The sequence below is a fragment of the Hyla sarda genome, chromosome 7 (genome assembly GCF_029499605.1).
Source record: "Hyla sarda isolate aHylSar1 chromosome 7, aHylSar1.hap1, whole genome shotgun sequence".
Classification (NCBI taxonomy): domain Eukaryota; kingdom Metazoa; phylum Chordata; class Amphibia; order Anura; family Hylidae; genus Hyla; species Hyla sarda.
The window spans coordinates 104,193,489-104,207,870 of record NC_079195.1 but is presented as its reverse complement, the minus strand read 5'-3'; the positions used below and the strand labels follow the sequence as shown (position 1 = coordinate 104,207,870).

The 14,382-nt window shown below is 40.2% G+C and overlaps 1 protein-coding gene across 7 annotated transcripts in view; it reads left to right on the top strand.

Annotated features, from left to right (window-relative positions):
- The window catches only part of HERC4 (HECT and RLD domain containing E3 ubiquitin protein ligase 4), a 174,591-nt gene that overhangs the window by 41,779 nt on the left and 118,430 nt on the right, over positions 1 to 14,382 (top strand). For all 7 annotated transcript variants that reach the window (XM_056530279.1, XM_056530274.1, XM_056530278.1 and 4 more), the window contains 3 exons: positions 1,882 to 1,958; positions 9,240 to 9,461; positions 9,585 to 9,676. In XM_056530279.1, coding sequence (XP_056386254.1) covers positions 1,934 to 1,958; positions 9,240 to 9,461; positions 9,585 to 9,676 — 339 coding nt within the window. In that variant the 5' untranslated portion in view covers positions 1,882 to 1,933. The remainder of the gene's footprint in view (positions 1 to 1,881; positions 1,959 to 9,239; positions 9,462 to 9,584; positions 9,677 to 14,382) is intronic.

Here is a 14,382-nt window from a genome sequence, read left to right as displayed (position 1 = left end):
CATGGTCCCTCCGCTGTTCTTGCTGTTTCCTGGTGTTGGGACATCACAGAGCCTTCAGCCTATCGCCGGCCGCAGCGATGATCGGCCGATGATAGGATGAGCCGACTGTCATGTAAGACTGCCGGTGATAGGCGGTGATAGGCTGAAGGCTCTGTGACGTTCCCATCCCCAGGACTGCAGCGATAACAGCGGAGGACAGTGAGGCCGGTTCCTTAGCAACGGGGGAACGGAGGACGAAGGTACGGTAAGTTAAAGTTTTTTAATATTTGCAGCCCGGGCATTGTCTAGGATCAGTGGTCTTCAACCTGCGGACCTCCAGCTGTTCCAAAACTACAACTCCCAGCATGCCCGGACAGCCAACGGCTGTCCGGGCATGCTGGGAGTTGTAGTTTTGCAACAGCTGGAGGTCTGCAGGTTGAAGACCACTGGCCTAGGTCTTATTTTCGGGGTAGGGCTTATATTCCAGCCCACCCCGATAATACAGCTAGGGCCTATTTTCGTGGTAGGGTGTATTTTCGGGGAAACACGGTAGCTTCAACTTTTACAAAAATTGTATCAGAAATTTAATTCATTAAAGATACATGTAACTATTTACAAGCCAAAAGTTAACTACAAGAAATACAACAGCATCTGCGGTGAACCTCCACCTATAGATGTATGCAAAGGTGTACATCGCTGCCTGTGTCTGTCCTTACCAAGCCAAGTGTTTTCATACCATTTGGGATGAAAGCGAAGCAATCTTAAAACTAGTATTTTATGGCCAGGTTTAAACATGGTGTATTTGTTGTGGAGTTTTTCACAAAAGTTATTAGCAGAAATCTACAACATATTCCAGAAACACCGAAGTCTGACCAATGCAGACTACAGACTGAAACACTGATGCAGACTAGAAATTAGCGGCATGCTGCGAAGTCTGTATCGGCAGTAAATCCACAGTTGTTGCTTAATTTGTTGCAGACATATAAATAAACACACAAGCCTGCAACTGTGGATTTCTAGTACGTTTTTATGGGGTACTAAAAAAGTTGGACCGAAAGATCATGGTGAAGTGCTAGCAGACTGTTACTGAATTTATAGATTAGCAACCTGCCTTATGCCCATCAACTATACCAGAGAGCTGGGATCATTCATTATCTTTTACCTTGAGGAACAGCCTGAATTATAACCCAGAATTGTATTCACAGCTGTGCCAGTTATCTGGGAACATTCTTCAGGCTTGGTGTCCACCACCTTCCTTACATCTTACAGGGACTGGTTGTCTGAGCAGGATGTTTTTTAAACATATGCTCAGGGAGAGCGTTGTTTAAAAAATAAAAAATAAAAAAAATTCCCCGCTCCTGCACTACTTTCTGTATTAAGGAGCTCTGGTCCATACTGTGTGGCACTTATGGTTTAGTGGGGATCCCATCTCCAGCCACTGATTGGCTGAGTAGGCCTGTGATGTTACATCCCCAAACCCAGAAGCGCTGCACAGCAGGGTCTGGAGCTTTGTAATACTAGCAGGAGTGAGAGAGGTGTTTTGTTTATTGTGTTTATATGTATAAAAAATGCCCAGAACAACCCCTTTAACTTTAGTATGTAAGGAAGAGACATTTAGATTTTCCTACAGCGGATTACTGTACAGTACAGGTGCAAAGCATGTTTTCTTTAGACACTGAGTGAAAACTTAGAGCCCTAAAGTCTGCCTTATTCACGTAGGTGAGGGTGTGTCAGGCATGGCTTATAAGTCATAGTTGGTGAGACATATTTCTGAATGTCTGATAGTAATTTGACAAGCTTATTTATGCACAGTAAAGTGTACAAGCACCATAATTCTTTAAAAATGTATCTTCGTAGCATTTGTTCTTATTCTAAACATATTTTCTTTCTTTGTTTCCACAGAAATATAAAGAGTTTATCTGATGTGCAGATTGTGCAGGTAGCCTGTGGTCATATGCACTCAATTTCCCTCTCCAGAGGTAATTCTAGTTGTTTTTTTTATTTTTTTTCCTAGGGCAGCTGTAAAAAAAGGAAAAAAAAAAAATAAATAAGTCTTGCTTCCCTACGCCTGTCTACCAAATCAAACTTTTCAATAGCTAAAATATATTCCTTTTATTACAAAATTACATGTTACAACATACAGTGCACGAATCCCCATAAAAACAGTAAGTAACAAATGGTTCACAAAGTGCGATAATGGTAGGGACAATCCCCAGTATTACATGCCTCACCCGACGCGTTTCCCCGTAACTAAATACGGTTCATCAGGGGTACATAAGCAATTATGGTCGCTTCAGGACAAAGGTATACATAAAGACATAGAAAATATACGTAGCAATGCAATAGACAATACTCGGCTCTGCTAATATCGATGAAAACTGCCGTGACGTGTTTTCAGACCTAAAAAAGAAAACAAAAAAGCAGGCAACAAATAAAGCACATGAATATAGCTACAAACAAAGCACATAGACATAACAATAACAGTGACATAGAAGCAAGAGGAGTATGTATATAGGGCCACAGGTGACACATTAAATAAAGTGGATATAATATTTGGGGAAGGGAGATCTATAATCCCAACCCCGGTGACACCAATACCCCATAGATAGTTTCTAAATACCTTCATCATTCCAACATAGTCATAATGATAGAGGTATGTTTCTTTGTATAGCCGACCTCATGGATATATAGGATATACTGTACAAAAGAAGGAGGGGGACCATAGATAATTATATCAGATTATAAGAATAAAAAAAATGCCCAATCAAGAGGTGTATTCTCCAGGGATGCCAATATTATACTATAGACGCATATGGATATACATACTACAATCCAGCTAAAGGCTGAGGCTGGAAAACAGGGTGATCACTATAAAGTAATAATATGGGTACCATATAATAACCCAGAAGTTAAATACCAATAAAATTATATCATAATAGATCACCACTTACTTACTTGCACAGAAATACACAAGAGGTCAAGGAACACTTCATGTAATGTGACTCTCCTCCTTGATTATGATATCCACCATATACATTATATGATCAAGAGCCAATAACAGAACTCTATATATAAACACATATACATGTATCAGATGACCCTGACGGATCCCACTTCTACTCCAATGCTGCTACTTCTATTCCAATGCTGCTCAGTAGTTCTTCTTGCTTCCGAGATGACATGTCAGACCTACCTGTTCAATCAACCACAGGCAAAGACATAGCACTGCTGCAACCAGTGATTGGCTGAGTAGGCATGACCCACTCTGACCTGACTTTAATTAGGGTTGCATAAACAGCATAACGAAGTTGTATTCTGCAGTTTATATGACTTCTGTTAGCCTCAAGTTATTTACATAAACTGCATAAAATAGCCTTTTGGCTGCTTCTGAATCTTCACCAGTGGCCACAAGCAGGCTGGGAGGGGTCAGGAGAGGCTGCATCTATCACATCTATGGCATACGTTTTTGTCACTGTGCTCACGTTTGTGTTCTTTTATGTGTCACTAGGATTTGGTCAGGGTGTGGTAGCCCTTCTGGGTGTCCCTCCTGCCAGTCTAGGGGAGGTGTGTGTGGCCATCAGGTTCCTCACCCCTCTGCCATACCCCGTGGCATTCCTGCTTCAGCAGGAATGCCAAACCGGTTTTACTGGCTCCTTGGTGGCAGCTTGGTTAATGCCTATGTGAAGGTTCCTAGAGTCACTCTTCCCCTTTGCTATTGTTACCAGAGTGACTATGGAAGAATGACTGAGTGGAACACGGACTAGCTTCAGGGGTGGGCACGAGAAAGACCGGGACTTTGATGGATTCAAGGACATCACTATTTCCAGTTTGTGCCCCTCAGTTAATGTTGTCCAGTGACCTAAAGCTCCTTGTTGGATATCTTATTAAAATACCCTTATTTGCTGTTTTCATTACACATTCTGCACAAGGTACTAATTCTGCACACTGTCCGCCTTTCTTTACATGGTCCACCTTCTGCACAAGGCACTACATAGGGATACCTTTATTGGATTATCTTCCAGACATACTGGGGGAGATTTATCAAAGGATTTAGACTGGTTTTTCCTGTCTAAATTTGTCGCACAGAAAGTCGCAGTCTAAATATGTGCGACTTTTCTGCGGCTGAAAGTACGCTGAAATGTCAGACCATGTTGGAGCAGGTTTAAATATAGACTAAAGCATAGATCATGAAGTCTGTGCACAGAATTTATCAAGAGCCGTGCGCCATTTGATAAATTAGGCGCACAATAGACCGGCCAAACGCTCTGTAGTTTGGTCTATTTTGATTTGGGACATAGACAACTTTGATAAATATCCCCCCCCTGTCACCTGTGTTGTCTTTACTGCTAGTTTTAAAAGTGAGTGGAGTGGAGCTGTCATTTTGAGGGGCAAACAGCCCCTAATAATGCACCCCTGTGACTAGTGGTACAAGGATTGGAACAGCCCTCCTTGCCCACGGTGATAACTTGTTAAAGGGGTTATCCAGGAAATTTGTTTGTTCAATAAAAGTTCTCCGGCTGTGTAATAACAAACCATACTACTCTGTCCTGATCCCCAAATAAAGCCATGGAAAGACATGGAGTGCAGCAGGAATATGTTGTCTCAAAATGGCATTTGTAGGGGATCGGTGTGTGTGTGTGTGTGTGTGTGTGTGTGTGTGTGTGTGTGTGTGTTTTTTTTTTTCTTTTACAGCATCCAAAGGCATTAAAAAAAAAAAAACCTTTGCACCCAGAAAACACAGTTAACGGGGTACTACAGTGGATAACAAATTTTTCAAATCAATTGGTTCCAGAAGGTTTAACAAGTTTGTAAATTACTTCTATAAAAAAATCTTTATCTTTCCAGTACTTATGAGCTGCTGTATACTACAGAGGATGTTGAGTAGTTCTTCTCAGTCTGACCACAGTGCTCTATGCTGACACATCTGTCCGTGTCAGGAACTATCCCTAGCAGGAGCGAATCACCATAGCAAACTTCTCCTGCTCTTGACAGTTTCTGACACGGACAGAGGGGGCAGCAGAGAGCACTATGGTCAGACTGAAAAGAACTACTCAACTTCCTCTGGAGCATACAGCAGCTGATTAGTACTTGAATTATCTGGCAACAGTTGATAAGAAAAAAAATATTTACACTGAAGTACCCCTTTTAAGGCTGATTGATGAAAAATCGCCTCATTATGTATGTGTGTGTGTGTATGTATGTATGTATGTATGTATGTATATGTATGTGTGTGTGTGTGTGTGTGTGTGTATATATATATATATATATATATATATATATATATATATATATATATATATATATATATATATATAATATTATATATATTATATGTGTCTGTGTGTGTATATATTTGGCTAAAAACTTGGAATTAGTCCCTACAGTAACCAATAATGTGTATAATAACGATGACAGTACTAACAATACTAGTAATGTAATGACTCCAATGATGATACTAATAGTGACAATGATAACACAATTTAAACAACAATAAACCAATAATTCTAATATAATAACAACAAGAATGATATCATACTTACAGTGGTCAGAATTGTGCCCAAAACTGTGACCGTGGGCATGCCTATAGAGGGCCTACCCTTCGTAAAGAATAATGAGAAAAGGGAGGGTTGAGTGGGAGCGCCAAAACGTCCGACACGCCCTACCAGTATGCAGGACGGCGTTGTATATATTCACACTTTCCTCCCACAAATACAGCCTTAACAGGCTTTCACTTGTGGTCGTGGCTAAAAACGTTTACGAACTGCGTGTAATTAGTCCCTACAGTAACCAATAATATGTATAATAACGAAGACAGTACTAACAATACTAGTAATGACGATAATGTTACCACTAATGATGATACTAATAGTGACAATGATAACACTATTTAAACAACAATAAACCCATAATACTAATAACAACAAGATTAATAATATCATACTTACAGCGGTCAGAATTGTGCCCAAAACCGTGACCGTGGGCACGCCTATAGAGGGCCAAAGAGTCTGTCAGTAATCAAACCCATTTCACGTACCTTGTCCTCGAACACCAGACCCACCTGGCCTTGGCTTTACCGACTATCTGGAAGCACACGATGACATGCCCCGGCCTTGAAGCTGCGGGGGTATTCCTATGCTCGAGCAAGACTCACTTGACTGGCAGTAATAATGTTTCTGTTCCTGTACGAAGATATTACTTTACAGGTTAGATTTTGCAAACCTTAACCTATTGCAAGGGCCTGCCTAAAAAGGGACAAAAACCCAAACAATATCCTTTTGACTCGCTACCACAACCTGTGCCAGTGAGATCATTGTTAAGAAAACGTGTCGGTAACAATAAAACGCAGTGCGCAGACTGGCATCCTACTGCCTATGTGACAGCATATTGCTCTTAAGACTTATCCATAACAATAACTACACAGTGCATCCCCTTACAAACGTGGTAGGCAACGAGGTACACCTATGTATCGAGGTATTAATACTCTAAAGACTTACTAGTAACCAAAATTGCGCAGTGCACCCCCCTTCAGGTGTGGCAGGCTTAACAGGTATACTACCACCTATGTGTTAAGCATCGTTGCTTTGAAGACTTACCAGAAACCATAATTAAGCAATATATCCACCTACCGACGTGGCAGGCATAACTGGTATACTACCGCCTATGAGTTGTAATATTATTGCTCTGAAGAGGTGCCAGTAACAATATGTATGACATGATGTTATTGCTCTGAAAACATGTCAGTAACAACAACCACGCAGTGCATCCCCCTGCAGACGTGGCAGGCATAATAAGTATGCTACTGCCTATATGACATGATGTTATTGCTCTGAAAACATGTCAGTAACAATAACTACACATGATTTCCCCTGCAGACGTGGCAGGCATGATAGGTATCCTAGCCTATATGACAATGTTATTACTCTGAAAATGTGTCAGTAACAAGCAACGCAGTGCATCCCCCGCCACCTTTGAATTGCGATGGAATGGCTCTGAAAACCGTTGTGAAGTAGAGGCTACACCTGAGCAATCATAATACTAACGAATTAGTGAAACTGATGATGATTTTCTTGCTAAGAGCGTATGTGCAGTATAAATGCTATGAGCGTATGTGCAGTATAGTTGCTACGCGTGTATGTGCAATACCACTGCTATGGACGTGTAAAGAGTATAAATGTTATGAAGTATGCGCATGTTGAGTGATTTGAGCAGCATGTCCGTTATGCAACATTCCTACTAGTAGGCAGCGGTACAGTAAGGAATGGAACTTATCATCCACAATGCAATTCGTCCGTGGCGCCAACTCATATGAGCCTAAATGTGGTATGACCAAGCTATGAAACTGTAACACATATACCAACAGCCCAATATAGAATATGAAAATACCCTAGGAATGTTGTGACCGTAATATATATATATGCTGTAAAGCAAATGCATTTGCACTTATGACCATTAACCCCTTAATGACCAAGCCCATTTTCACCTTAAGGACCAGGCCAATTTTATGTTTGCATTTTAGTTTTTTCCTCCTCGCCTTCTAAAATCCATAAATCTTTTATATTTCCATCTACAAACTCATATAAGGGCTTGTTTTTTTGCGTGACCAATTGCACTTTGTAATGAAACCTCAAATTTTACCATAAAATGTACGGCGAACCCAAAAAAAAAAATTTTAGGGAGGAAATTTTTTTTTGGAATAAAATGTTACAAAAAGCTGCATTTTTGGACTTTTTTTTTTTTTTACGTTTACGCCATTCATCGTACGGGATCATTAACATTATATTTTGATAGTTCGGACATTTACGCACGCGGCAATACCAGATATGTTTATAAAAAAAATTGTTTACGCTTTTTGGGGGTAAAATGAGGAAAACTGACAATTTTCATTTTTATTGGGAGGGGATTTTTCACTTTTTTTTTACTTTTTATTTTTTACTTTTTTAAACTTTTTTTTTTTACACTTTTTATGTCCCCATAGGGGACTATCTATAGCGATCCATTGATTGCTAATACTGTGCAGTGCTATGCATAGGACACAGCACTGCTCAGTATTATCAGTAATCTTGTGCTCTGGTCTGCTCGACCTCAGACTAGAGCAGAAGACCCCGGGAGACGGCCGGAGCCAGGTGAGGGGACCTCCGACCACCATGCCGGATGATCGGATCGCTGCCGCAGCGCTACAGGCGATCTGATCAGCCAATCAAAGGTCCGCAGATGCTGTGATCTGTATTGATCACGGCATCTGAGGGGTTAATGGTGGACATCCGCTCGATCGCGGGTGTCGGCCATTACGGGCGGGTCCCCGGCTGCTGCTAGCAGCCGGAACCTGCCGTATATGACGCGAGCACCCTTCTGATGCTCGTGGTCATACACAGGACGTCCTGATGCAAGAAATCCCGCCAAGCCAGGACGTAAGGGGTTAAGGGATTAAGCTTGTGAACTCACAGCGAATGCATTGACCGTATGTATATAAACTATCTATGACCCATAAAATAAACGTCAAACAACGGATAGCGGAATGTTATAAAATGTGCACATATTCTAATTGCATAAAATGTATAACATAGATCCATGCACCCCAACATCACGGTATGTGTGACATTCTAAACGCTACATGTAAATATGAAAACCTGTGCACGGTATGTATGTATGTATGTATGTATGCATGCATGCAATACCCATGTGCCTGATACAGCTAACTTCACGGCGTTGCTGTACCCCAGCAGGACAGGCCCAGCGGTACGAGTTAGGCACAGCGCATAAATCTCCCATAGCGCATACTTGCGCTCGAATCACAGAACATAAGTCATACATTAACCCCGCGACTGGTGAGATGCCGCGTGAAGCAGCTGGTGGCCTATTGGGGATGCCGGGGCCGCGCCACCTGAACTGGGCTCCGAGGCAGCGAGGATCTGCTAGCGTGAGTGGCTGCCGGTGCTCTGCAAAGTGGCGGGAAATTCAAAATGTCATCACAAAATCTGTGCGCCAAAACCTCCGCTGCCGGAGCTCTGCAAAGTGGCGGGAAATTCAAAATGTCATCACAAAATCTGTGCGCCAAAACCTCCGACATGCCCTACCAGTATGCAGGAGGGTGATATATATATTTCACATGCCCCTCCCATAAATACAGCCTTTACATGCTTTCACATAAATTCTTTTTTTTTTTTTTTTTTTTTTTAAGGAAAAATAGGTGATTTAACCTTATTATAAAGTTATGTGAAAAAAATGTGACGTATAATTTTTCTTTCTGTTTTGTTCCACAGAAAGTGAAATTTTTGTTTGGGGAGACAACAGATATGGCCAGCTTGGATTGGGGTGTGAATTTAAGAGAGAGACTACACCAAGACTGTTGAAGTCTCTATCTGGGATCCCCTTTTACCAGATTTCTGCAGGGGGAGGACATAGTTTTGCTCTGACGCCATCAGGAGCAGTTTTTGGTTGGGGGCGGAACAAATTTGGACAACTTGGTCTCAGTGATGAAGTGGGTAAGAGATATTTTATACAAGCATACATAGTTGATTAAAAAAAGACCATGCTAAAATGTGCTCTATTAAACTGTAAGAATCCTTTTTATTCTTTAGTCACTGTTTTACTGTTTTTATCTACAGACAGATATTGTCCATGTCTTCTCAAATCATTGCGTAGTCAGAAAATTGTACATATCTGCTGTGGTGAAGATCATACTGCTGCACTAACAAAGGTAAAGAAACTTACTGAGGTGACAGATCTGTTTGCAGTAAATTAAAAGAGAATTTTGACAAAGAATCACTTGTACGTTAGGAGTGGGGCTGCAACAATTTATCAATATTATTGATAAAAATTGACAATGGAAATCGTTGTCCATGATTTCCATTATTGGTTAATCAGGCTCTGGTAAGAAAAATGTGATGATAAAAGGACCGAATGGCTTACGAAACTCTGCAGCAGTCCGCAACCCTGGAAGGAAGCCAGAGGAGCATGATGCATGTGGAATACGAGCTGTGCAATGCCATAAGAATCCTGCAGGACCTGTCCTTCTCTTCACCGCTGCCACCAGAAAAAGAGAACATATTGATCAGTGATAAAGGTTTAGCATTGTGGCTTCAGTGCTGCACTTAACAGTAAGAGAGAGTCATATAAGATGATAATGGTGGAGCTCAGGAAAGTCAACTGGGCTGTTGTGCAGGGCACACCACCTTTTTTTTTTTTTTTTTTTTTACATTGGCATTGCATATATGATCTATATACTAGGCTACGTTCGGAGAAGCTACAGTGAACCTGGTCCGTTGCAGTGGCCTGGAAGCTCCTCGTTGCCGAAGATTCAAAATAAGCACACTCACTATAGTACTGTACCTCAACAAGTGCAGACATGGAAAATACAGTTGTATATTCTTGGCCATTCATGAACACAGTAGTGCATTCAAAAGGTTTAAGTGCAGTAGAAAGTTTTCCTCAAGAACTCTCCATTGTTCTGGCTTTAGGTCCTGATAATGTTTGACCCTTTGGGTAACATGGGTTTGACAGGGTTGCAGTTACTGGCCACCTTTGTTCAAGGAGTCTGTCAGCCATATAGTTAGTGTTGTTCCATCTGGTGTTGACATCTTGTAGAAGCTTAACCATCTGCTTCTTCATCAACTTGCTGCTGGCTAAACCACTTTTTTCTAAAGTGTTCAACTAGTCCTCTAGCAGCACTGATGGCTCTTTCAATATCTGGATTCCTCAATGCATCATTAATAACCAGCGGCACTGTGTGGGTAATGCAGCGGATACTAGACCATCCATGCGTCTCCTCTAAGATGTTTGCAGCCACCACAATATTTGCAGCATTGTCACGCACAAGGGCAGTTATTTTTATTTATTTATAAAAATTTTTTTTTAGCTGAAATATCAATTTTAATAGCAGGTTCCTCCAACCATTTTGCAATGTGTGCAGCTGTGTGTCTCTCCTTCAGAGGCATGGGTGTGAGACACATAATATTCATCTTCCACTCATCCCCTATGTAGCTTTTCTGTCTAACGTTCTCTAAGAAGAAATGAGATCATAGAGGTGCAGCAGTAATCCACTTTACATGCTTACTAGTTCTACAGCTGATGCTGAGCCTTCAATATAACCCATACTTGACTCTTCTTGATTCTGATGGCAGCAGTGAAGAGGACATGGGGGGACTACATGTGGAGGAGAAAATACACAACTAAGAAATAAGTCTAGTCCTATTTTGTTGAAAAGCCTCTTTGTAATGATGGCAACCCTTTGGGTTGGTGGTAAAAAGTAACAAAGAAAAATATACCAAGCTCCTACTTGTGTATACCAGGAATCCGAATCAGAACGCCTTTTCTCTGTAGCAGGCAGCAAAGTAAGAAAAGAGACAGCCTCAAGATCTGAGCATGTGAACATGCTGTCTTTTTTTACATTGCAATGCAAAGTTTTTGTGTGATGAAACTCCTCCACTTAGTGTATGTATTCTTGTTAAGAAAACTTAGAGGTCCCTTTTTTTTTTTGTTCTTTTGCATAGCTATCTGGTTAGTCGATTAATCCAACCATGGCACGTAATCATAGAGATGAGCTGCAGCTCAGTTCCATTGAAGTGAACGGAGCCAAGTTGTAATACCAAGTTAAACAACCAGATTGCAGTGCCAAAAAGGATGCACACCCAGAAAAGTATAATGATAGATAATAGTAATTTTATTATGACACGTAGCAAAAAAGTGTAACAAGGGAAGACACAGATTAAAAACACTTAAAAAGGCTCCAAGGAGCCACACTACAACAGTGGGGCCAATAATGGCCACCACAGGACATGGGAAAATGTATGCAGGGCTCTCCTTGCACTCACAGCACAATAATCAATGATAATAATAATGTGGAAAGCAATTCAAGTTGATAGATTAATCATTAAATCTATATAAAACTCAACGTGTGTGTGTGTGTATGTATGTGTGTATGTTCCAGCATCACGTCCAAACGGCTAAAGATATTAACATGAAACTTGGCACACATGTTACTTATATGTCAACAACAAACATAGGATAGGTAATTTAACCCTTACTCACCCCCATTTGCCAGGGGCGGGGTTTATGTTTAAAGTCCCATACAAGTCTATGGGAAATATATGTTACTGCATAACTTCCAAACGGCTGGAGATATTTCGATAATACTTGGTCACAAGTTACTTATATGTCCACTTAAAATATAGAATAGTTCATCTAACCCTTAACTACCCCCATTTGAGAGGGTCAGGGTTTTTGTTTAAAGTCCCATGCAAATCAATGGGAAATGTATTTTCCCACATAACTTCAGTACGGCTGGAGATATTTCAATACCTGGTACACATATTACAGGACGGGATGAGAGGACGGGCCAGGAGGACGGGATAGGAGGTGGGGATATGATGACGGGATAGGTCGGGATATGACAACAATATATGAGGACGGGATATGAAGTTAAAAGCTTCCTCTTTTGTTTATTTTCCTCCCCAACAAGGATTAGGAAGGAAAAACTGGACAACGCCGGGTACTCAGCTAGTAAAGAATAAAACAATAAATGAAAAGTGAATAAAAAGATGAAAAAAAAAAAAAAATATATATATATATATATATATATATATAATATATATCTCTCTCTCTAAAGGAAAAAGGGGATATGATGGTGAAAATAATGAAATGAAATAAAATAAAATCCCACCAAATAATTATTCTACTAATATATAAATATTATATATATATATCATGTGCACACAACAAGGGAAAGTGATTGTCCCAGATCCAAATAGTTTATGTACAAGGAGATATATAAATAATCATTAATAAAGTCAACCCTACCATACCCCACAAGTCCTACCTACCCAACATCTTAAATTCCATGTGAGTGAAACAAGGTTTTTTTAAATAAAAATACGTGAATACGTGCAATATCTCTAATGAGGAGATAAACCACAAAAAAAAAAGTTATTAATAAAGTGCATGTATAAAAATGAAGAATTATAAGTGCAAGGAGGGTAGCCCACCAAACCATATGCACAACCAACAGGGTATCTCGGAGGGTATATCCCATGTACAACAATTCTAACAGTTCTGTCATTAGACATAATAATATAATTTGTTAAATAACCAATTACTAATCATCCAGGTGTGAACTGGGTTGCCTGTGGAGCAAAATAAAATCTCATCTCCGCATGTGTGTTCAGATAGAGAAAAAAATTCTGCCCATAAACTACAAGGAGACATATTTCAAAAAGGCATAACAGCCCATGTTAGCTGTAAACTTATTGGAGTTCCAGTACTGCCGGCCATGATGATGAAGTTCATTCGGGGCTTTGGCATAGATTCCACATCCGTCCAAATATACCCAATGGGTGAAGCAAGAGTTTGTAGCAAAGATAGGGGAGAAGTTACCGCGTCCATGTCTCAAGGGACCAACAATTACATTGATGTAAAAAAGGGGCAGTGGATACATCCAATCCATAATTGAGACCATATACAAAGAACTCTGAGCGGCCAACCATGAACGCAGTCTTGTGTAGAGCGAATATTATATGTATATCCTGAGGAGGATTAGTTCCCATGCATAGATCCATCCATAGCATCTTGAATCTCCATAAATGGTCGGTTCTGTGACCCACCACAAGGGTACATATCAGGGTCAAGTGTCTCCGCTGACCCTCTTGTGTCATCACTCCGATTTTCCAAAATGCGACACCTCCCAATCAAAGGACAGAAGATGAATACAGAGGAAATGGACATCACCTAACAGAAATAGATATTTGTTTATTAGTAATTAGTTAATTGTTGAGGGAGGAAGGAGAAGAAAAAAAGATTATAAAAATAATGAGTGAAGAATGTTCAATAACATATGGGCATCAGGATCTGTAAATCAAGTTGTCACTTAGTGAGGATAACTATTATATGCCTAAATTCTAAGGTCCCTGTTATGTGTAAATGCACTAGTAGTAACTAAATAGACTGTGACACTGGGGCCAAAACTAAATCTGAATTAAAATGTAAAGACATGAAATAATATATGAAAAAGTTGTACTATCACACCCAAAGCAGAGACAAGGAGGGCACTGTCTGTGAAAGAAAAAATGCCTTTATTTTTTTATTTATTGCTGGAATACCCCTTTAACAGCTATCCTTTGGCTAGGGGACAAATTTGCCTAAACTGGAGGACCCCTTTTAAGGTTATGTGCTCATATAATTTTTGGGATGTATTACAACTAAAAAGTCTGTTTACCTTTTTTAGTGGAGAATGTCACACTTTCTTTTTTTTTTCCCCCCATTTTTGGAGCCTTAAAGAGTACCTGTGACCAAATAAAACTTTAACTATAGTGTTCCTAGTGTTATTAGCAGAACCTTTCCCATTCACTTGCTTTTACAGTTATCAACATAAATATGTTTAAAATGTAATATAAAAAATGGCCACTAGGTGGC